The following is a 25123-nucleotide window of genomic DNA, read 5'->3' as shown; positions in this document are numbered from 1 at the left end:
TTGAAAACCCAATTCAACCCCCTCTTTCTTTGTTTTTCTCTACCTTCACCTTCAACTTGAAGAAATATCAAGCCTCATCTCCAAGAAGATTCAAGCAAGTGTTTATATGATTGGTTTACTTAGCAAGTCTTGAATTGTGTTTTGTAAAAACGCCAGGTCTTTTTTGTAAATTTATACGGCTAAATCACACACATAAAAAAATTTCTTGAGCCTCTATTTCTTAATAAAACATCCCTAAAAATGATTTGGATTCGTGTCACTTGATTCAGGAAATAACAGAAAGTTTTGGACAAAGTTTTGTATTTTCCAATTGATTAACACGTATACCCAATCGAATGAGTTAATGCACGTGACGTCCATAATCGTTTGTGATAATGTCTTAATGAAGGGAAACATCTCAGTGTCCATTATTTCCTTTTCAAGCATTCATAAATATTTATCTCTGTGCCTCCAATTGAATAAGGCAAAAAGCTAATCAATTGGCACATTAATTTTGGTCCATGAAGTTTCCATTTTTGTGCTAACCTCTAGACAATAAATAAAGGTCTCTCCCTTCACATTTTCATATCCAAAATATATTAGCTTCTTATCGCACACCTCACCCTCTCTCTCTAAAAAAAATCTTCACTTTCTCTCACTTAAAATTAGCATTAATGCTTTGAGAAAATATATTTGTTTGGTGAGAAATTTTGTATTTTAGAAAGGGCATTATTGACAATTCATCAAGCAGTGTTATTTTCTCTTGGTTGAATAATTTATCATTAGGGGAATGTTTCTTTGGGTTAAAAGTAAAACTATTTAAAAGCTTTTGTTTGGGGATTTAGTTTCTTAGTCACCAGTTTTATTTGAAAGCTCAACCTAATTTAAAAGCTCACTTCAGTTTGAGATCAGCCCGATTCAAAATATCAATTTGGTTCATGAGTTAAACCTGGTCAAAAGCTCATTTTGGTTCGAGATAAGCCTAGTTTAAAATCTTTTGGTTTGTGGTTAGCCTGGTCAAAACCCCACTTCAGTTCATGAGTTCGGCCTGATTAAAAGCTCATCTAAGTTTGAGATAAGTCCGTAGAAGATATTAGTATTTCTTGGGGACTAACCGCTTTAAGTTTGTATTTTGAAGGAAGGATAACCACTTCAGTCCGTTGTTTGAAAGGAAGAATAATCTCTTATCTCCACAAGTTTGTGTTTGAAAAGAAGACAAGATATTTCTCTATATTATTCATTGTTTGGTTGAAAGTTTGCCCGTAACTTCATTTTTCCTTATATAAGGTGTTGGACATATGACTCCAGACACAAGAGGAGGTTAATTGCGTGTTTCATAAAAAAATGAGTTTGAAAAATTTTAAGGATTAATTTTAGATTTTAAAATTTTTTTAGAAACGTTTTAGAAGTAAGCAGTAGAAAATAAAAATTTAAGGGATAGGGAGATAACACCAGAAGTTGTAGAGGTTCTCTCAAAAGAAAAGACCTAATCCTCTCCTCAAGATTTGTTCTTAAGAATATTCAATAAACTTAAGAGTTTTTAGTAGGTTGAACTCTCGAGCCCCCTTATACAAGGAAAATGAAGTTTTTAGCTAACTTCCAATAAAATAAAAGATAAGGAGAGAAGTGGTGAGTCTTTCTTCCAAATGAAAGATTGAAGCGGTTAATTTTATTTCCAAACAGAAACTTGGAGCAGCTAGTCTTCATGTTTCAAAACAAAATTTTACACTGGCTGATCTTGAACCTGTGTGAGATTTTAATCTAGGCTGAACTCACGAACGTAGGAGATTTTATATCTGACTTATCTTAAACATAAGTTAGTTTTCAACCTTAGGCTAAGCTTACGAACCGAAAGATGTTTTACACAGGATAACCACCAACAAAGTAGAGGTTTTAATATCAGGCTAATCTCGAACCAATCAAGACTTTTGAATGGGCTGAGCCTTCGAACCAAACCAGTGACTTAGTAGCTAAATCCCCAAACCAAAACTTTTAACGAGTTTAGTTTCGAACCCAAATAAATAATCCTTGACTGGATGAATTATTCAACCAAGGTAAAACAAAACTTCCTTGGTGAATTTATAATACTACCCTTTCATAATTATAAATGTCTCACTTGCAAAACAAATTTCTCGAAAGCGCTACCGCCAAATTTGGGTGAGAGAAAGTAAATAAAAATATTTTAGAGAGACAGTGGGGAGTGAGAAATGAGAGCTCGCATTTCAGGATGTGAAAATATAAGGGAATGAAGCTCTATTTATAGGTTAGAGGTTGACAGAAAAAAAAATTTGGGGGCATAATTGATTAGTCAATTGATTGGCACATGCACCAATTGAATGTCTTATCTTAAAATAATCAATTAGAAAATTTCAAAAGGCAAGAAAAGATATATAACTGTTATCATTCCTTAAGATGTTGTCCTAAATGTTTAGAGCGCATTTTTTGCACTAACCAAATCGATTGGAAATAACAAAAAAAATGCCCAAAAGTTTTTTGATAGCTCCCAAATCATCTGACACGACTTCAAGATATTTTTAGAAATATTTTCTTGAGAAAAATAAGGTATAAAGTTGTTTTAATGTGTGTGCGTGTGATTATCCGTACAACTTTACAAGAAAACACTTATGCTTTTACACTACTTATTCACTCAGATACATCAGGGCAAGCTTTCACACACTTCAAAACTTATCAGATACTTCAAACTTGTAAACACTTGTTTGAGTTTTATTTTGAGATGTGGCTTGAGTTATATTCCATTTAGATGTCATAATTAGAGGATCAAAGCTTATAAAACCCTATTAATATGCTTGCATCACTAACATTTGCCTGCATCATCAAGCGTTCTATACTTGACTTTAGTTGTCATCATCAAAGACTAGTTGTAATCATCAAAAGCATGTTCATCTTCATTAGAGCTTCATTGATCAATAACATGTCAAACATAGTTCCACATAAGGGGGTTTGAGAGTTTAACCTACTAAAAGCTCTCAAATATTACTGGATACTCTCAAGATCAAATCTTAGGGACATAATTAAGTCTTATTGACTGATTCTATATAAACCTCTGCTGCCATTTCTCTTACCCTTAATTTTTTACTTTCCGCTTATTTAATTTTTGCTGCTACTTATTAAAAACTTTTTAAAATGATTTTAAACTCTAAAAATAATAACAAAATGTTTCAAATTATTATTTTTCTAAAGTTCACAATTTACTTATCCTTTTGTTTGTGGAGTCACATGTTAAACAATTGTCATTGGAGTAAACAAAACAAAATTTAATTGAAGCGTATTGGTAGTATTGGTACTATGGTGAGACTTTTACTAACTATATGTTTTCACGTTGTAGACATACACCAAAAGATTTACTTTTGGCCTCAAATGTCACCACACGTCATATGCAAGCATTATACGAGTTCATTAAATAGAACATTTTCAAACATATTTTTTCAATTTATTTAAACTCTTTGTTAAATCCCTTTGATTTCTATAATTTTAACCACGTCATATACATTATTTTGTTACCTTAACTCATTTATTTTACAAATTCTTGTAGAATATTTTAAAATTCTTGATACAATTCTCGTGAAATTGATACTTTTCTTATCACTTACTACCAAAAGCTATTAGCTTGTGAAATTGATTCTTTCTCGTAAAATTCTTGCTTGTAGCTTTTTTAGTTTCTTTTTTTTAAAAGCTATTTGAAGTAGCTTTTAGCTTGTGACTTTTTTTTTCTTTTATATCTTTATTATTTTAACAAAATCTTATTATCTTTATTAATTAAATTATCTTTTATGTTATTTTGTATCTATCAGCTAATAAAATTGCTAATTTACCAAACACTCATGTTAGCTTATCTGCTATCAGTCACCACCAACCAGTTATCAGCTATCAGTTAGTTTTACCAAACAGAATCTTAATAAAGAAAAATAAAATAAAATTCCTCTTTAATTTTTCGGTCACAAAATTTAGTGACAAATTTAATTAGAGATTTCACATTTTCCTTCTAAATACCCCCTCACTAATTTGTATTTGTTTAATCCCTTTAAAGTATTTCATGTTGTAGTTGAGTTGTGGTGTACTCTTTTTAATATACTAGCACTTTCCTCCTTTTGCTTTTTTTTTTAAGAAACTAAATATTAAGCACACAAAAAAAAATTAAATATCATTTGCAAGAACTCATTTCTTTGACTATTTTGTCCTCTAAATATTGGATCGGTCATAACTCATATTATTCTACCCTCGTTTTAAACATGTGTTGGTTAATAGTTGAAGAGTCAAAGTTGTACCAAACAATTTATTACTAATAGTTTCTTGTTCAACACACTAAACCGCACTAACCAACCTTTATGATGTTCTTTATTTTATTTTATACAATACAATTCAAAATAAATTTGACTCAAACTACCATAAAACAATTTAAAAAAATAATATTTACTATTAAATATTGTATCGTACAATGTCTATGGACGTTGAATACAAGTACTTTTAAATGTTGTTGAATTTTGAAGTTATTATTTATTCGTATATACATTTTGACGAAGCATCCTCGAGGTAGCTAGGTGATCTTATTTTAGTGGCCATTATACAATTTTTCAAAGGATTATTATGGAAGCCGCCCATGCTGTCTCAAATTTATCGACATTTCGATTCAAATCATAACAAAAGAAAATTAATATACAAAACACTTGAGTCATGGCTTTTTTGGGGGGAGAAGAAGTCAATACTATAGCGCGTGATAATGTGTCCTATCATTATTTATCTTAATTTCAATTGAAACAATTGAAGAGGTGGAACATACAAGAATTTATGGTATAGTATGGTTTGATTTCAAAAGTATGTTTGGAAGTTCATTTTTAACATTTATGTGTGAGTTTGACTAGTTATGGAATTTGTTCAACATTGTATTACTAATCAAAATACCTTGAGTAGCTTAATTTGTTGCTTAGTTGGTTGAGATTTATTTATAACTAACTATGAAGTGATTATTGTGCTATAAAACTATAGGCAAAATATTTTTTTTGTCCTGTAAGTTAACCCTGAGGTTCATTTTGGTCCATTAACTTCAAGAAGTTCCATATTAGTCCCTTAACTATTCAAAAGGTGTATGTTTAGTCCTTTTTGGCATATTAGCGACGGATTTAGCAACCAATTTTTGAGTTTTTCCGTCGCTAATATGTTAAAAATGACCAACGTGACACATTTTGAAGAGTTAAGGGACCAATATAAAACTTTTTGAAATTAAGGGACCAAAATGAACCTCGAAGTTAATTTATAGGACCAAAAAGAGTATTTTGCCTAAAACTATATATATCATCTTGTATTAGAGACACTTAAATCAATACACGAGATTCAACATTTTCACAATCTAATTTTTTTATCTCTTCCACTAGTTGCTTGAGCAGCAAGATAACCAGTAGATTTTGGCTTTAACCCAACATACAGACATCTAAGGGGGTATACACGATTCAAGGAGAGTGTTGATCTTTTAAGAAGTGCAAAAGATATCGTGAAGAATAATGACATGTGGAAATGGTATCTTTCAGGCTAGCCTAAACATTATTGAGGAAAGAATTGAAATAAATGGTTTAGGAAAATGAAGGTGATATATGCAATTCATGAAGTGTATGAACAAGTAATCAATGACGTGGAACCGTTAATTGCAAATTCATCAAAAGGGCATAAGAAAACTCCTACGGATGCAACAAAAAAATAGATAGTAAGGCTTTGTTTGTCATTCATCAATGTGTTAATATCAAGGGCGTTTGAAAAATTACAGAATTTGAAAATTCTAAGAATGTTTAGGATATCCTAGTGAAGAGTTATAAATGTGATACGAAATTTAAGAATGTGAAACTTTGGTTCTTGAGGAGACAATATAAGTTGATGAAGATGAAGAATGATGAAAAGATAACTGACTACTTCACAAGGTTGGTGACTCTCACCAACCAACTGAAGAATAATGGTGATGTTATGACAAACGAGGTTATGATATAAAAGGTGTTGAGAATATTAACCACAAAGTTTGATCATATATGGGTAACGATTGAAGAAACAAAGGGATTGAGTGACATCAAGATTGAATTCTTGTACAACAATCTTAAATCCATATTGAAGGTGATTGAAATAAAAACGGAAAAGAAGAAGAACATTCTCTATTTGCTAGATTCGAGAAGAGTGAAAGTGATAAGAAAAAATGGACAAGGAATAGGAGCAAAACAACTAGAAAGGAAAGGTCGAGCATGAAAATAAACATGAATCTTCCCATAGAAGAGGAGAAGAGAGTGAGAAGAATCAAAATGATTAGAAGCCCTTTGACAAGAAGAAGAAGGTTCAATGTTACAATTGGGAAAATTTTAGATACTATGTTGATAAATGATGGTCTAGAAAAGGAAATAAGCCTTTGAACAATGATGGAGAAGAAGAAGATGATGATGAAAAAGAAGAAGATATGGTAAAAGAAGACACTGATTTTTACTCTGAACCATTGATGTTAATGGCGACAACAACTAAAGATGCAATGGACTATATGGCTTGGTACCTTGACACATTGTGTTCAAATCATATGACAGGTAGCAAGAAGTTTCTCACTGAGTTTGATCCAATCAAAAAATTCAACGTGAATATAGATGACAACAATTCAATGAAAATAAAAGGCGTGGGGAATGTACATGTGCATTTTTAAGATGGTAAAAAGGTAGTAATAGAGAAGTTATTATATGTCCCTGACATGGAGGATAATTTGATAAGTGTTGGCCAACTATTAGAAAAAAGATAATTAGTAATTGTTTTATTCTGGAACCAAAATTAGGTGTACATAAAATGTGAGGAATCTTGAACCGGGTGTGTTGATTTGCGATACGAAGGCGTAGTGGTGGACTTACAAGGTCAACACTCCAATGCCCAAGTCAGTTCTGACTTCAAGATGATTACATTAAAAATAGAGATTGGAAAGTGTACCTTAAATTTCTTGTGAGATGGATTTTATACCTTGGGTCATTTAGAGTGGATTGACATTGATTTTTCTTGGCTTCTTAGGGTTGTGGTTGGCTCATAACACGTTTAAACTATGATTTAATAAAAAAAGAGCAACATATAGCACAAGATGCAAGGTCATTTAAAATTTAACATCTTAAGTAAGCTTAATTCAAAGAAGATTGTGTTATGAATGCCTAAAATTACAACTCTTGAGACTTGCTCCACAACAAGCCTGGTGGAAAAGCATCCAATATCAAAATTCACTAACAACATGTTAATAAGATTAACCGAAGTATTGAATATGGTTCATTCAAATTTTTTTGGCCCCTTTATTGTGTTACCCTTGGGTGGTGAACTAGGAAAATCTTGATTAGACCTTAAAAGGGAGCGACCCATAACTCACTAAGCCCAAAGATGTTATGAAAGGGCCAGGAGACAAACGAGCAAGTGCGATAAGGAGGACCACGGGTCACACGACTGAAGCTTGGGTCATTCGACCCAAGGCCATATCTATCACCAGCTAATTGTGTCAATACGTAGCCGGCGAAGTTTCCCTAAAAGGACCATTTTTTGTCAAGGTTGTTAAGAAAAACATTCCCAAATTGAGAAGGAAATCGTTCCATAAATTAAGGAGGAAACCTTCTCCTCCATCCTCTAATATCACATATCATATCTTCAAGTGGATCATTTATATTTATATTTATATTAACTTCCTCTCAATGTTGTCAGTTAGGGTTTTTATCACTTCACCATGCCACGTCCATGTTGTATGATATTGACAAAATCCATCATAATATAGATGATTCAATATTTCTTTTTTCTATTTTTTATACGTATTCCCACAAAAAACACAAGGAAAATAAAAATTCCATTATTGTCTAGAAGATTTCTTGTAGAGAATTGGAGAAATTCAACAACTCTTTTCTCATACTCCGTACTTAATCTATTAGTGTTCATCCAACTATGATCCATAACTGAAGGTTCAATGAAACACAAGAAAGGGAAATTTGAATAAGATTTCATGATACAAACTTTTTCGATCATCCAATTACAACCAATACAAAATCAACAATGATAAATAACACAAGAGATTTTGTCATGGTTCACCGTTAATTGGGTTTCTTCCAGTCCACCCACAAAGGTGATTCGCCTTATCAACAAGGACTTAATTCAATAATCAATTTTTTTATTACAACCACAAAGACTACCTGTCAATGTCTTTTCAAGGATTATGAATATACCTCAGTCCCTCAAGGAAATCAACTCAAAGACAAATTTTCAATGACATCTCGAGTATACTAACTAAACCAATCACTCAAGAAAATTTAACCAAGTAGTTAAACACAATGTTTGTGTGTATACATAATTGCTTCTATAAAAGCATATTACACACATTTAAGCTTTAAAAGACAACACTTTAGATGATTTGAAATGTAAAGCTCTTAAGTGTTTCTTTCTTTGTTGTTCTTGAGGATCTTCTTAACACTTGCTCTTTTTCTTCTTGTTGAATATTGAAAATTTTAGTAACTCACACGCGATGTCTTACTGGATGTTATGACATCCACAATAACACATAATAATTCTTTAAGACAAAAAGGCATAAAACAGTAAAGAACATACAAAATTGTTTACCCAGTTCGGTATACAACAATACCTACTCTAGGGGCTACCAAGCCAGGGAAGGAATCCAATATAAGAAGAATTAATTCAGAGCTAAAATCCCCCCCCCTTTACAACTCCTCACTTAAGACCTACCCAATGCAATTCCAATCTAGTGCTAGATCTGAGTATCTTCAGTCACTCCCCCTCAATCATCGCAATGATTACAAACAGACTTTAATCAAAATAGGAAGACACACTTCAAAAACACACCTTGATCTTGCTTAAAAGCTTCAATCAAGAAACACACACTCATGCTTAAAAGCTTAGAGTGACAAAGTACAAACACAACCTATTCCAATACAATCATCAAAAGACAATTGCTTGGAGTACAAGAGACTAAACACACAGGCACAAAACTATGGTTCTTCACAATTAACAAACTCTCTGTATTCCAAAATAGGATTGCAGTCTTCTTATATGCAGCTCTTGGGCCTCGGGCTTTCCAAGGAATAAATTAGGATTAACCAAGTTAACCTAATTCACACGTCATCAGGCTGTAACAAAATATGCTGTATACGAAATCTTCTAGGAGAAATATTCAGCACACAAATAAATGTTTCCTAAATTGTAGATTGAGAGAAATTAGGAAACATAATAGTAAACCATAAGAGCTTCTGCTGTCAAACATGGATGTCACGACATCGGTCATGACATTCACTAAAAACCTGTATTAGCTTAAACAAATGCAACCTGCATAACACCATATAAAGCATGTCATGACATTAAACACCCAGGTATGTTCTACCACAAATGCAGCCAACATGAAAACATCTACAATCTCCCCCTTTGGCAAATTTTTGGCTAAAACATCCTGTCACCACATCAGAGATATACTTGCAGCAGAAAACACACAATCACACACAATCAGAGCTAATACAGTATAACATATCACACAACCATGCAATCACTATTACTACCACCAGCATACTTACACGTGCCACCGCTAAGCAACACAACACATAATATGGCTATACTACCACTACAACCATACCACATGAAACAATCAAGTATAATAGAAATAAACTGCTATACTACACACAAACAAACAAATTAACACACAATAAGTTATCCGAATTGCTGATCACACACAACTTGTTGTTCTGGGGTGACATTACTACTCCCCCTGTTTTGGTCAGAAAAGTTGCCAAGGTAACCTTCACATGCAATTAAGTACAGACCAGAATAAAAAAAAATAAAATAAAAACAACAAAAAAAATCACCACCACCAGCTGTCTTTATTCTTCAGATTTAGACTCACCAGAGTTGTCTGTATCACTTTCTTCATCTGAGCCATCAGCTGGACTGGTATTTCCTTCTTCAACTTCTTCCTTAGAGCTTCTTCCCTCTTCCCGTTCATCTTGTGCTTCTACCCCTGCAGCACCTGCAAAGTCCTCATCGCCATCCTTCTCTAGAGTGCTGATCATTTCCTCTAGAGCTATCTTCCTAGCCTCCCGCTCTTTGCAAGTCTCTTTCTACATTGCTATGACTTCAGCTTTATTGGTTGATGACCCACTCTTGGATGTCTCAGCTAATGTCATGACAATGTCTAGGACATGTGTTCCCTGAGACAGTTTATAATGGAAAGACAGAGCACTTTCCCTTTTGCAAATAGATTCAGTTTCAATCAAGATGTCGGGGTGCTGGTTTAAGATGATGTCACATATGAGAGAAGGAAATGCTATAGGTCCTTTTATACTGTAGCTACCATATGCTTCATGGTCTGCTAAAAAATGTAGGTACCATAGTTAAAATTAGCTTTTGTACCAACAACATATATAAATCTTCCAAGAATAATTGAGACAGTAGACTTGTGATTTGTTAGCACCCAATTAGCAGCCCCATTCTTATGCAGCATTGCATACCTCATGCTTAGTTTACTTGCAAACTATTTCTCTTTCAAAGGCCAGCTCCTGACTTGGTTTGCAGTGATAACTCGACATACCTTGTTATCAGAGACTTCAAGCTCAAGTTGAGCTTCATCAGACCTTCCTAAAGTGTTGTTTATCACAGTGGAGGAGAAGTTAACACATTTTCCCCTTACAAACACTTTTATGAATTCCTTAGTTCTTTTGTCAGAACACTCTTCTGAGAGGTTCACTATGAACTCTTTCACCAGCATTTCATAGCATTTACTCAGATACACAACAATTTTTAGTAGTCCAGCAGCTTGAATCAAGTCCATTATGTCCTTACAATCACGAGCATTTTGAGCCAATTCCCTCTCAAGTGCCAGTCTCTTTTGATACACAAATTTACACCTGCTTGCACTTGCAGCAAAGTGAAAGGAAACATTGTCAATGGGAACTTCATGAACACTAGTAGCTAGCTTACTGGTTGAGGGCTTCTTCTTTAATGGAATGTCATGCACATTCACTTCAACATCAGACTCAGGTTCTTCAACAGCTCTTGCCTTCCTCTTCTTTGGAACAACCTTGCTCCAAGATTCTGAGGGACCAACACCAACACTTTTAGCCATAACTTTGTTCTTTATAGGTCCTGCAGAGGTACTCTTCTTCTTGACAGAGTCTTTAGAAAGGCTTTTAACATCAGCCTTTTTATAGGAAAGTTCTGAATCACAGCTTTGCCTTTTCTCCTAGTCACGATCCTTTTGGCTACACTAGGGTTCACACTAGCAACCAAATCATTGTCAGAGTAATCATCTAAATCCACAACATTTGTACCTGTTCCAGCATTTGCCTTTGGACTATCTTTAGCTTCAGAATTTCTGATGTCATTGACATCCTCAATGACATTGGTTTTATCAGCATCTTCTTGAACATCTTCGTTGTTCTCCTCTTTAGTCATGTAAGTATCATTACCAGTAGTGTGAACATGGTCATCATCACTCTTGCTCTTGGGAGGATCAGGAATCACGGTTTGTAACGGAGCAGATATCCCAGGGACCTGGTGATTTTCATTCAAAATGCGGTTGACAATCCTGACGCAGACGTCATGAATATATCTTAAACCTTCTTTAGTAAGTTCCTCATGGGGGTTAGATGATGTGGGATTGGATCCCTTAGTACGAACACCCTCCTTAGGTCTTCTTGCATGCGATGTTCTTGGATTTGTAGTCTTTAAATCATCAGCGCTAACTATTCTTAGAGGAGCTACATTGAGAACCCGATTAGGGTTAGTTGACTCATTAGGTGTTGTAGATTCGGAGGTGGGAGACACTTTCTTTGGAGAGGAAGCAGAAGGTTGTTGATACATCTTGATATCCTTCATAGAGATTCTTGTGACACAATTATGGAGAGTGTCGGAGCGGTTCAAATTCAGAAACGTATTGTTGAAGCCAATAGAGTAGGTTGCCGTCTTTTGTAGAAAAATAGGAGTAGGAGAGAACTTGACAAAGAACATGATTAGGGGAAGTTTAAAATGATGGATATTTAAAAATCCCAAAGTTTATTCCCCTAATAGGATTAATTGCTATAATTTTGTATGGTGGCAAATACCTAACACACCCTTCCCCTTTTCAAAGTCCTTCTCATCTGCGCTCTTGGTAATACCATCAGTAATAGGAAGATCAGTAGCCACACAATTTTTGATGAGCTGAAGTTTCACAGTGTCGCCAACTGATGTTACAACATTCTCTCTGACATTGCAACCAAAGGAGCTTTTTGATTCATTGCTCACCCTTGACTCATTAGCAAATTTTGATGTCAAGGCATTTGTTGTGACATTCTCACATGCTCCTGAGACAGTAGGCTTAGTTTCTTTCAGAGTATCAATCTTCCTGGTTACTTGTTTGTTAAGTCTTGTGACTTCTAAATTTCTTTCCAAATCAATAATATCTTCCATGAGACTTACTCTTTCTTCTAGTAGGAGTCTATTAGTATTCGTATACTCCCTTACTTTTGCACACAGTCTCTCATTCATTAGACATGTCTCAGTAAAGCCAGCATCCAGTTCACTGATGGTGAGGTCTCATACATATGATTCTTCATCAGATTCATTAGGGTCATCCGATTCATCATCCTCTTGACAATCATTCTCGATTTCTTCTCTGATCATGGAGTAGGAAAAGGAGTAGTTCGAGGTGTTAGGCTCCCATAAGTAGAAATTATCCTTAGACCTAAATCCCTTCTTGACTTCTTCATTTTCTCCATTTGTGACAATAAATTCTTATTTGGTGAATTTGACATTGAACCCTTCATCACACAGTTGGTAGATACTTATAAGATTTGTAGCCAGTCCTTATACGAACAATACATTATTCAGATTAAGAACACCAGGACATCTTGACTTGCCAACACCTTTGACTTCTCTTATTTCTCCATCTCCAAGAGTCACATGGCTGGTGCCATCAAGTTTGATGTCTACTAATAAGTTCTTTCTTCCAATCATATGATTTGAGCAACCACTGTCAAGGTACCGGTCTTCTTTGGCAGGCATTCTTAGAGAAGTATGTGCTACAAGAGCAACATTCTTAGACACCCACTGTTGATTCCTGTCAAGAGTATCATTTTTGGGCTTGGCTTGATGTGTTTGGTTGGGATATCCAACAAGTTTGAAACAAAATGGCTTTATGTGTCCAAATCTTCCATAGTAGTGACACCTCCATCTTTAAAATTTCTTCCTTGATTGGTTCCTTCTTTTGTTTCATTGATGTTGTGACATTGGTGTTGACATTGGGTTTGTCAAGTAAGCTTCAGGTTTTGATGTCCTGAACCCAGAAGTAAATTTTGATTTAGCCATAAATCCTACCCCAGACATGTCTTCTGCTCCCTGCCCATGCTGCAAAATTTTTTCTAGAGTGTCAGTTCCATTATTCAACATCCTGAAATATTTTGTCATTTGATCAAGTTTGGATTTTAACATGCTCACTTCACTACTGAGTGAGTCTATGGTTGCAATATGTTCATTCTTCTCAGTTTCTAGTTCCTTTATGATTATCTTTTGCTTTTCCACTTGTTTGCACACTTCAGCACTCTTAATACATAACTTCTTGTACGAGACAACAAGCTTATCAAAGGTTAGCTTATCTTCACTGGAATCATCATCAGATACACAAACACTTGTTAGAACTGTGACATGTTTTGCAGTTTCCTCTTTAGACTCACTCTCTGAATCTTCATCAGACCAAGTGAAAGACAACCCTTTCTTATGCTCCTTGAGGTAGGTAGGACATTCAGCTCTAATATGTCCATATCCTTCACATCCATGGCACTGAACCCCTTTGCCTTGATCGGGCTTCTCTTCAGCTTTAGATCTTCTACTAGGGTCATAGGACTTGCTTATGTCATAGGGAGAGTTCTTGACATTGGGTCTGGACTTCTGATCAACTCTTTTAATCAGCCTGTTGAATTATTTTCCAAGCATGGCTATGGCTTCTGATAGATTTTCATCACTTCCACCATTGCTTTCTCTTGAATTATCTTCAGTGTTGGAAACAAGAGCTATGATCTTGTTCTTTTTCTCAACAGTGTCACAAATGCTCATCTCAAAGGTTTGTAGAGAACCAATGAGCTCATCCACCTTCATGTTGTTGACGTCTTGAGCTTCTTCTATAGCAGTCACCTTCATAGCAAATCTCTTAGGAAGTGATCTGAGGATCTTTCTTACCAGCTTTTCTTCAGACATTTTTTCTCCTAAGGCTTCAAAGTTATTTGCAATCTCAAGGATATTCATGTAGAACTCATGAATGGTCTCATCCTCTTTCATCTTGAGATTTTCAAACTTGGTGGCAAGCATTTGAAGTTTAGACATCTTTACTTTGGATGTGCCTTCATGAGTTGTTTTGAGAATATCCCAAACATCTTTAGACAGATCACAATGCTGCACAATTCTGAATATGTTCTTGTCTATTCCATTGAACAATGCGTTTAGTGCCTTGGAATTTCCCAAAGCTAGGTCTTCCTCATTCTTTCTCCATTGTTCCTCAGGAATTAGAACAGTGGATCCATCTTCCACTACCTTCTCAGGATGTTTCCATCCTCTTTTCATAGCTCTCCAGGCCTTGTTGTCCATAAACTTTAGAAAAGCTACCATACGAGGTTTTTAGTAGTCATAGTTAGAGCCATCCAAAATGGGTGGTCTATTCCCAAACACTAACAACTCCTCTCCATAATACCAGAATTTTGTTATCCCTAGATCTCATCCAGATATAGACAGGCAGGGTGTCTACTCTGATGCCAATTGAAAATTCTAGTAACTCACACATGATGTCTTATTGAATGTTATGACATCCATAATAACATAGAACAATTCTTTAAGACAAAAACGCATAAAACAGTAAAGAACACGTAGAATTGTTTACCCAGTTCGGTATACAGCAATACCTACTATGGGGGCTACCATGCCAGGGATGGAATCCAATATAAGCAGAATTAAGAGCTAAACTCCCCCGTTTATAACTCCTCACTTAAGACCTATCCAATGCAATTCCAATCTAGTGCTAGATCTGAGTATCTCCACTCACTCCCCCTCAATCATCGCAGTGATTACAAACAAAATTTAATCAAAATAGGAAGACACACTTCAAAAACACACCTTGATCTTGCTTAAAAACTTCAATCAAGAGACACACACTCGTGCTTAAAATCTTAGAGCGACAAAGTACAAACACAACCTATTCCAATACAATCATCAAAAGACAATTGCTTGGAGTACAAGAGACTAAACACACAGGCACAACTATGGTTCTTCACAATTAACAAACTCTCTGTATTCCAAATTAGGATTGCAGTCTTCTTATATGCAGCTCTTGGACCTCGGGCTTTCTAATGAATAAATTAGGATTAACCAAGTTAACCTAATTCACACGTCATCAGGCTGTAACAGAATATGTTGTATACAAAATCTTCTAGGAGAAATATTCAGCACACAATTAAATGTTTCCTAAATTGTAGATTGAGAGAAATCAGGAAACATAATAGTAAACCATAACAGCTTCTACTGTCAAACATGGATGTCATGACATCAGCCATGACATTCACTAAAAACCTGTATTAGCTTAAACAAATGCAACCTGCATAACACCATATAAAGCATGTCATGACATTTGTCAAGACATTAAACACCCAGGTATGTTTTACCACAAATGCAGCCAACTTGAAAACATTTACAAATATTCTTTTTGCTTCCATTTGCATCGTGTTAGCTTGTTTCTTCAGTTCCATATATCTTCTTCATTTCTTTTTCTCAATTGTACATTCTTTCATGAAATTTTAGACACACACACACACGCATACGATTTAAAAAGGGCAAGAGCAGAAAATTTTCATTCATGAAAAGAAGGATTTCAAAAACACAGGACACAAGATTTTAAACACGATAAGAAAATAAACAACAATATCCAAGTAATAGAAGATCTGAGGACAAGAAGGTTCAGGCATAAAATCCATCCTGAATGGTAGTTTTCTTAGGCTTTCATAGCTATTAGCAAATTTCAACTTCTCACCCCTAGGTTTTTGAAGAAACATCAAACATAGTTATATCTACTCCTTATTGAATAAAGAGTTCTGAGAGAACAAGTCCAAAAGGAATGAAGGACGTCGGTTACTCGTGAAAGGTCATGAGTGTCAGCTTCAAGTAGTCAAACATAACTTGAGGTAGATTAATTTTCAACCTTGAGTTGAGGATAAGCAGAAAAGACTAGTCATCTGAAGTCAAAAATTATTGATTCTTGTTAATAGGCAAGAAGTTTGATGTTGTGGAATAAAGATTATAGACTTTTGTAATGTCAGAAAGATTGTCAAAGATAAGGCAAAGTTGAAAATGGTAGTCCCAAACAAGAAGATCTGGGGTAACACCTTCATACAGAAGAGAGTTTCATTATACTTCGATGAAGGTTTTGGCGAGATCAAGTGTCAATTTTTCGTAAGGGGGGATTAAAGTTATCCATCTTTGGCGAAGTTGTAGAAAGATTGCTTGCACACAAAGTTAAGAGTTGCTCAATCAACGCCTAGCTAATGGAAATCGCCCAGACAAGATATCAGTGGGATTTCCACATATGAATACTTGGATTAGGTTATTGTGGATAACAAGGTTATTAGATCAAGATCTTTTAGAGTTATTGTTTTTGTTAGCAGTTGAGTGTCTGCATCAATAGAGGGAATTATCGTTTCATAGATTGTTGTAACCAAAATGCTTGTAATAAAACTTATCAAGTGGTGGAAGATCGTGATTATTTTCCAATGGTTTTCAACACCATTGAAGAGTGGAGTAGGCAAAGCGAGGACGAATGTCGAACCACTATATATCTCTGTGTATGTTTTCTTCTTCCCTGATCATCTTTTAATTTTCTAGTATTCACTACTTTTCTATTTTATTAGTGCATCATTGCATTGATTATATGCCATATAAGTTAGAGTTTTCTTATAGAGATTTAATGTATAATCTTAGGTATGTGGTGTATCAATTTTATTGAAGTATCACGAATTCAATCATGTCTTGATAGAGCATCTACGTAAAGAGTTTTGAGATAGATTTGTTTAAAGCTACTTTGTTTGTCTTGTGATAGACTTACTTCAGAAGAAATCAAATACTCAATAACATTATGTATTATCTCATTTGGTTTAATTTATTAAGATAGCTCTCTTGTTTTTGTTTTTTTCTTCCGTGCTTCTTAAAATATTTGATTTCGTATATAAGACCTATTTTTTGTTGAAATTGTCTAGATGGGAAAGGGTCTATTCGAACCCCCTGCTAAACCTCTTTGTGTCCATATTCTCACCCAACAGTGGAGGTTTTTTTTTGAGGTGTAGTAACCTTTCTTCAAATGCATGCGAGTTATGCTATCTAACAATATGGTACATGTTGTTCAGCAGTTTGTTAGCACCTCGCTATCCAAGGTTTTCTTGCAGTAACTGGAAACCAGGCAAGACTTTCAGTTGTGTACTTGGATATGGATCTATCTACTTAAGGTGTTTGGATTAGATATAGATATAGCATAATCGACGTGTTTGGATTCACGACGTTTTGCCGAGGAGGTGGAGGTAGAGGTGGTTTATTGATCGCTACTTGAGCTGCAGCATGACAAAAACTTCTCGAGCACTAGAAGAACGAGTAGCTTTGGATCTAGATATTACTCTGAATTGTAAGAACTAAAGATTTGAACATTCAAGGAATTGAAGTTGAAATGATACTCGATAGAGCGAATGCGACAAATATTCGTGTTCAATCTTGAATGTGCTTGATTCAATGATCTGAAAAGATTACAAATTGACGAATCAGAGAGCGGAAGTGAAATCGTTGAAAACACATGAACCAAGAGCCGATTCCCACAAACGACACCACTGTTTTTTTCAAAAACTAGAAATGAAGTGACGATCGAAAGTGATAGTGGATTTGAGCTTCTGTCACTGTGGAAAGGGGACTAACATACAATGTTAGGAATCCAACACACAAATTAGTAAGTGAGAAAGAAAAATAAATTGAAAGTTTGTTTGACACATGTTATATGAATTGACGCTTTTCATGTATATATAACAGAGAAAGCTATTAGATGTATTTATAATTGAGATCTTTTTAGTATCCTGAGGAACACATTTTCCTTGTATTTTCATATATAATGGCATTTTTTATCTTATATCGATTTAATTTTTAAAAATATTATTCTTAAAAAAAGTAAAGAATTATCACTAAAAAAAAAACGAGGGTGTGACTTGCACATGAATTTCTCTAAAAAAAAAATTGCAACTCGTTAAAATAAATCCACTCTAAACGTGACTCAATTGAATAACCAACACTCCATTACCTTCTTTTCAATCTTATTTAAAAAAAAAAGCAAAAGGAAACTCCCACAGCATAACCTTTGCCGTGTCCGTTTCGTCTCTTCTCTTCTTTAAATAAAACCGACGTAAACAACATATCACACCACGTGGTCTAAAGTCTAAACCAATTTTTCTCAATTTAAATATTAATTAATAATCGTCGACAAATAAATTATAAATAAAATAAATAAATAAAAAATACTACCAAAAAAGTAAAGTTTAGACAAAACACAAGAAACAGAAGAGACAGCGGCAAGAAAAGCATCCCATCCCCTATAGACAACTTTAAAAAACACACACATATTCCTCGTGCTTCAATTTCCCACCTCCAAATTTCTAAATCCCCAAACTACCCCTCCCCAAAAAACCCACATTTATTTCTTTCTATATATAAAACATCAACATAAGATAAACCACCAACACAAAATCATAGTCACAACAGACTTTCTTATTTTACAATCTCTCATTGTTTCAGTCTCAACTACGCGTTTTCTCTTAACTATGTCTACCTCATCGGAGCTCTCGGAAGTTTCCGGCCACAAACCGGCGAGGTCGCCGGAGAAGACTACTTTCTCTCAGACTTGCAGTTTACTGAGTCAGTATATCAAGGAGAAGGGGAGCTTCAAAGATCTTTCCCTCGGTATGTCATGCAACAACAACAACACCGAAACTACTGGTACGGAATCTTAATCTCTCCGAATTTTAAGGTTTTTTTCTGAGGTTTTGTTATGTTTTTTTTTTTTTTTTCTAAACTTATGCTGCTAATGATTCTTTCTTTTTATTGAGATATGATGTAAGCAAAATGAAAATTTGGTATCTTAATTTAATTTTCCCCCTTTTTTTAGGGTTGAACTAATAGCTATATATGAAATTTCTCAAATATTTCCCTTTTTGAATTTCTTGAATTTGTATGTTTTTTTTTTTTGTTGTTAATTGAGAGTTTTATAAATTCATAGATCTAATTCATGGTTTGAATTAATTGATTTTTCGTTCATGAGTTAAATTGTTATTGGAGTTGTTTATGTTGTAAGATTTTTTTCTTTTGTTTGGTTTGAATTAGATTTGTTGTGTTTTTCTAAATTTGATAAAATTTGCAGGGTGTGTTGAGAGTTCTTCTCAATTAGGAACAACTATGAACTTGTTTCCAACTATGGAAAATAACTTGGGACCAAAGAATCTTACTACCATGGATTTGTTCTCTCCACAAGCTTCCATGAACAACTCCAAGTGAGTATTTTGTTGGTTGTTTAGTTTGTTTTGATTTTAATTTTATTTCATTTCATACCAAATTAGGTTTGAATCAAAATTTAGTGAGTGAATAATGACAAATGGCAAGAGACGACCCCTAGAGCAACGGTATGGTTGCTGTCTTCTGGTCATAGGTTTAGTTCTCGGAAAAGGTGATCCAGATCCACTCCCACAATTGCATCGAGGGTGAGGATTCGAGTCCAAGAAAATATTATGCAGAGAGTAAGATTGAGAGAGAGATGGAGGAAGGTTGTAATGGAAAGAATCAGGGTTGTCTTTGAGAGTGTGTAACATAAGCTACAACACAAGGTCTCAAATTTCTCACGGTTAAACTATGTCTAAATAGGGCCTTATAATTGATTTGTCACAGCTAAATCATGGCTCAGTAGGTCCTAGTTGTTTTGTATGGGTTGATACCGTGACTAACCGCCTACACAGGGCCTCAAAAAATTTAAGATGGCCCTGAAGAGAATCCTGAACCTAGATCCTCTAAGATGTGATATGGTGTTACATCTCTAAGGACTATTAGATATAGAGAGAGAAAATTTTCCACCGTACTAGAGAATCGATTTCCTCCACCTGTGGGGTAAGGATGCACATAATCCAGACCCTACTAAGCGGAAGCTTTTTATTTGAATGATCGTAAGGATGCACATAATCCAGACCCTACTAAGCGGATGCTTTTTATTTGAATGATCAACTGATTATATACGAATTTTTGCATCTAGACTAATATATGATATTGAAATATTGATTTGCAGTGCTAATAAGGGACCTAAAGCTGCACAATTGACAATGTTTTACAATGGCCAAGTAATTGTATTCAACGATTTCCCTGCTGATAAAGCACAAGAGCTCATGGCTTTTGCTAACAAAGGAATCTCTGAAAGTCAGAACAACAATTCTTTGTACACTTACTCACAAAGCCAGCCTTCATTTCCTCCAAATTCGGTCAGAACTTCTGTTGATCCGATCGCTCCAATTGTTCCAACAGTGAACAACATCGTCCCTAGCACCTGCAACGGGCCGATTCTTGAACACCCTCAAGTTCTTTCCAGACCTAATGTTTGCGGTAATTTCTTAAAACTTTATACACTAAAAATTACGACGACGATAAAAATAGGAACATGTTTTTCTGATCAAGTTTTTCCTTGTGAGCAGATCTTCCAATTATGAGGAAAGCTTCTCTTCATCGGTTCCTTGAGAAGAGAAAGGATAGGTAAACACTCTTAAATTCTATTCACTTTTACACAGAATCAATTTAATCAAAATCAATTCTTGTCACCGCATAACCAAACACACATTAGTGTTTATGTGAAATACTAATAACTTTTTCCTTGTTATGAATTTACAGAGTTGCTTCCAAATCACCATATCAAAGAACAAATGCAATGGAGAGTATTAACAAGCCTGGTGAAAACATGTCATGGCTTGTGGGTGCAAAATCAACTCAAATCTGATTGAAGCTTATACTTACTTTTAATGTAATTTTGAGCATTTTTGCTTTTAAAAAGTGCTATTTAGTCAGATCTATTTTTGCCAGAACTTTTTTTGACAAAGTTTCTGGTTATTTTTTCATTGACTAGATAGCATTACTCATATTATTATTATTGTTTGATACTTATGATTAAGATATATATGTTATGGAATTCTTTTTGGTACTTTATTTGTGATATTAACTTTGGCTCTGTGAGCTTTATTAAATTATACTATAGATCTCTAACTACTTGTTAGTAGATGTTTCTTTAGTTATATGATTCTATGTATTTATTGGTATCATACCATTGATTTGATCTTATTTATGAAGAAATCTTATAAAGTCAGATTGATATTAATTTGTTCAAAAGTATTGATTTGTTGGATCTCACTGTGTGTATCGAAATTGCTCATTAAGCTGGTTAAATAAAGGCATGTTTGTTTATGATTATGATAAGATATTATTGATTATTTAGTTATATTTGATTGGCTTTTGAAAAAAAGAATGGTAAATTCTTTAGTAGCTATGAGTTTTAGTTGATATAAATTATTAATTTTTAAATTAAAATAAAATAAAAAATATGTGGTATTGAATACTATTACTTAATTGGACAAGAGTATTAATATCCAACTAAAATCAAGGGTATCAGCAGGGCCGGCCCAATCAACTCAGAGTTCCGTTCTAATTTTAAAAATGAGCCTAAATTTAAAATATTAACATAATTATACTAATTTAAAAAGGTACATAAAAATTACATTTAGTATTAATCAATAATATATTTTGAGTTTTAACCAAGCGGTTGAGCTCCATTGGCAAGGAGCCCCGTCCAAGGACGTACTCGGGGAATACCGAGTTCGATTCCCAGGCGGAACAATCTTGCTTGGCCAGTGCGCATGTCTCTCCGCACGAGCCGGATTAGTGGCCCACCTGTGGTGGGTCGACACTGGTGCAAATAGCAAAAAAAAAAAAAAAAAAAAATATATATATATATATATATATATATTTTGAGTTTTGATCTGTCTAGTTTTTGTATGTATTGAGTTTTTATTATAGTAATTTTTTATTTATTGAATTTTTAATTATAACATTTTATTTATTTTGATTAATATTTATGAAAAAAATTTGATTTTTTAAAAAATTTAGGGCTCCTAAATTTTGAGGATCTGTGCTGTAGCACTTCCTGCACATGTACAAGGCCGGCCCTGAATATCAGAGTATTTTTTTTTATAGGTGGTGCTTAAATATTTTTTTATAGATGGTGCTTAAGTATTTTTTCTTTTCATTTATAAAAACATAATTTTATCAAGCAATCAAATCAAGTAGTACATCAAAAGAAACATTGCAAAGAGGGCAATCCTCATTTTACCAAGTATTTTTTTCTTCTATGGAAGAATATAATTTTATCAAGCAATCAAATCATTTAGAACATTAAAAGAAACATTACAAAGAAGCCATCCTCATTTTAGCAAGTATATGAAGGAAGTAAAACAAAGTTAGCTAAAAAAATTGAACAATTATATCGGCATTGCTTTTAACATGAATAACAAAAATATTTGAAAGGTCACGAAAGCTCCTATCTAGAACATTGAAAGCCTTAAGCAACGAATTTCTTAATGCAACTTATGACTTTTAGTGCATCAGGTAAAAATACTATTTCTTCTGTCCTAAATTAAGTGTTGTATTTGAAAAGAAAATTGTTTTAAAATAAATGTTACTTTTAGTTTTCAATGCAATTTTAATTTTCATCTTTCAATTGTATAATCTAATTAATATTTTTAATTTATTATTTCTCTTATTTTACAATAATGATAATTTAAATACACCAATAACCACCAAGGATAATTTGGTAAAATTGTTATTCTCTTTCATTTATCACATTTTTTAAATTCATGTGAAAGTGTCAAGTATAACACTTATTTTAGGAGAGAGAGAGTAAAATGTCTCCAAATTTCAGAGATACATCTCCGATCGCACTAAACGTTTATTGAAATACAAATTATTTCGGAGATGCATATCGGGAATCATGTTAGATGGCTATTTCTGAAATTTTGCATACCAGAAGACAGAAAAACATAATTGAATACACTAACTTTGTTAGAACAAGATTTGTTCTGATCAATATTCTTGTTTTGATGATAACAATATATATGAATTTTGTATAAGATAATGTGGTACTCTAATCCTTGGCATTTTCCATTTCAACCCCCCATTTCTAAGTGTTTTTCTATCCTTCAATTGGCATCAGAGCGCCGCTTCTAGGTGCAAGCACTTAACCGTGTTAGAAAAAGATTCAGGGAGAAAAACACAAAGTCAATATGGTTGATATTGTTACATCCACTTCTACATCTGCTTCAACTTCAAATGATCAACACAACAATGGAAATGGATATTCTAGACCACTAGTATTTGATGGTGAAAACTTTGAATACTAGAAAGATAGATTGGAAAGTTACTTTCTTGGTCTAGATGGTGATTTATGGGACTTACTTGTGGATGGTTACAAACATCCGGTAAATGCTAGTGGAGTAAAGTTGTCAAGACAAGAGATGAGTGATGATCAAAAGAAACAATTCAAAAATCATCACAAGTCAAGGACTATTCTGCTGAATGCTATTTCTCATACTGAATATGAGAAGATATCAAACAGAGAAACTGCCCATGACATCTTTGAATCCTTGAAGATGACTCACGAAGGCAATGCCCAAGTCAAGGAGACAAAAGCTCTTGCATTAATCCAGAAGTATGAAGCCTTCAAGATGGAGGATGATGAAAACATTGAAACAATGTTCTCAAGATTTCAAACTCTAACTGCTGGATTAAGAGTACTTGACAAGGGATATACAAATGCTGATCACGTCAAGAAGATCATCAGAAGCTTGGCCAGAAGATGGGGCCCAATGGTGACTGCATTCAAGATTACAAAGAATCTGAATGAAGTATCTTTGGAAGAGCTGATCAGCGCCTTGAGGAGTCATGAAATAGAGCTGGATGCTAATGAACCTCTAAAGAAAGGTAAGTCTATTGCTTTAAAATCTTTGAATAAAAAATGCACTAACGCTTTTCAGGCGGAAGAAGAAGATTCTGAAGAGTCAGAATCAGAAGAAGAAGAAGATGAACTGTCCATGATCTCCAGAAGGGTAAATGATCGGTAAAATAGCAAGTGTACTATTTTTACCGATGTAGTAATGAAGGAGTTAATTTCCCAAGTATCGAACTCGCGGACTGCGTAGGAATTATATGTTTCACAACAGTGCAATTGAATAAAAAGTCATCCGGGTGTTTGAATTTGATTTTTAATTTAAATAACAGCTTATGTAAAACGAAAGAATGAAATAGTTTGACTAATGAAAATATGCGAAGACCAGTTAGGATAGATGTGTGAATCGCTCTATAACGAAATAATTACCAATTAACAGATTAACTGAAGAAATTCTCAACTACCAATGCCGAACATTGATTTTTCTTAATTCCTTAGTGAAAAACTTCTTGAGATTAAAACCATCTTTTCATTCCTGATCACGATAATTTTATACCAAGATTCTATAAGACATAGCCCGGATAATATGATCGCTATTCATCAAACCCTTATTCCTAAGTGATTATCAGTGATAATGTTATGATTAAAAAGCATTGAGTCAGTTTGTCAGACCAAATCCCAATCGTGAATCAACAAAATAATTTCCAATATAATGAAGCAATAAGAACTTTTAATCATAAACTGAATTTCATAAAGATAATCTGAAAACAAACGGTAAAGGTAATTCGTTACATCACATGATCCAGGGACATCACCCTAACAAGTAATAGTTTAGCTACTCATGGCAATTGTCAAGATAACAAAAATTAAGGATGAAGACATTACAATAAGATAAGTGTGAATTGATCTTCAATCGCAGATGCTCTTGAAGATTTCTTCGCTTCAAACCCTAGCGCTCCCAATCCTTGTTCTATCGTTCTCTCGCAATCAAAAAGTGATTTTCTCCTCTCCAAACAGTGACTAAATATGCTCTCAGCAAATGTTTCCTTCTGAAAAGTCCACAATGCCCTTCCTCAAGTGACTGGTTTA

General features: G+C 34.1%; 1 protein-coding gene across 1 annotated transcript; it reads left to right on the top strand.

Annotated features, from left to right (window-relative positions):
* Positions 1-18741: 18741 nt before the first annotated feature.
* Positions 18742-21241, top strand: LOC131630791 (protein TIFY 10B-like). Its single transcript, XM_058901531.1, has 5 exons — positions 18742-19008; positions 19430-19559; positions 20342-20652; positions 20742-20799; positions 20935-21241. Exons 1-5 carry the CDS (start codon positions 18834-18836, stop codon positions 21038-21040), a joined length of 780 nt encoding a protein of 259 aa, XP_058757514.1. The 5' UTR covers positions 18742-18833; the 3' UTR covers positions 21041-21241.
* Positions 21242-25123: the final 3882 nt, after the last annotated feature.

This window comes from Vicia villosa, unplaced genomic scaffold, assembly GCF_029867415.1.
Source record: "Vicia villosa cultivar HV-30 ecotype Madison, WI unplaced genomic scaffold, Vvil1.0 ctg.000739F_1_1, whole genome shotgun sequence".
In the NCBI taxonomy this organism is placed as follows: domain Eukaryota; kingdom Viridiplantae; phylum Streptophyta; class Magnoliopsida; order Fabales; family Fabaceae; genus Vicia; species Vicia villosa.
The sequence above is the reverse complement of the archived record's forward strand: the minus strand, read 5'-3'. Positions and strand labels throughout refer to the sequence as shown.

What these genes read in the sequence shown, in the direction of transcription:
- LOC131630791 (XM_058901531.1), top strand. Translation starts at nt 18,834, where the DNA reads ATGTCTACCTCATCGGAGCTCTCGGAAGTTTCCGGCCACAAACCGGCG. An exon ending in GCTTCCATGAACAACTCCAA is followed by an intron (nt 19,560 to 20,341) that starts GTGAGTATTTTG and finishes ATTGATTTGCAG; the next exon opens with TGCTAATAAGGGACCTAAAG. An exon ending in TTCCAGACCTAATGTTTGCG is followed by an intron (nt 20,653 to 20,741) that starts GTAATTTCTTAA and finishes CCTTGTGAGCAG; the next exon opens with ATCTTCCAATTATGAGGAAA.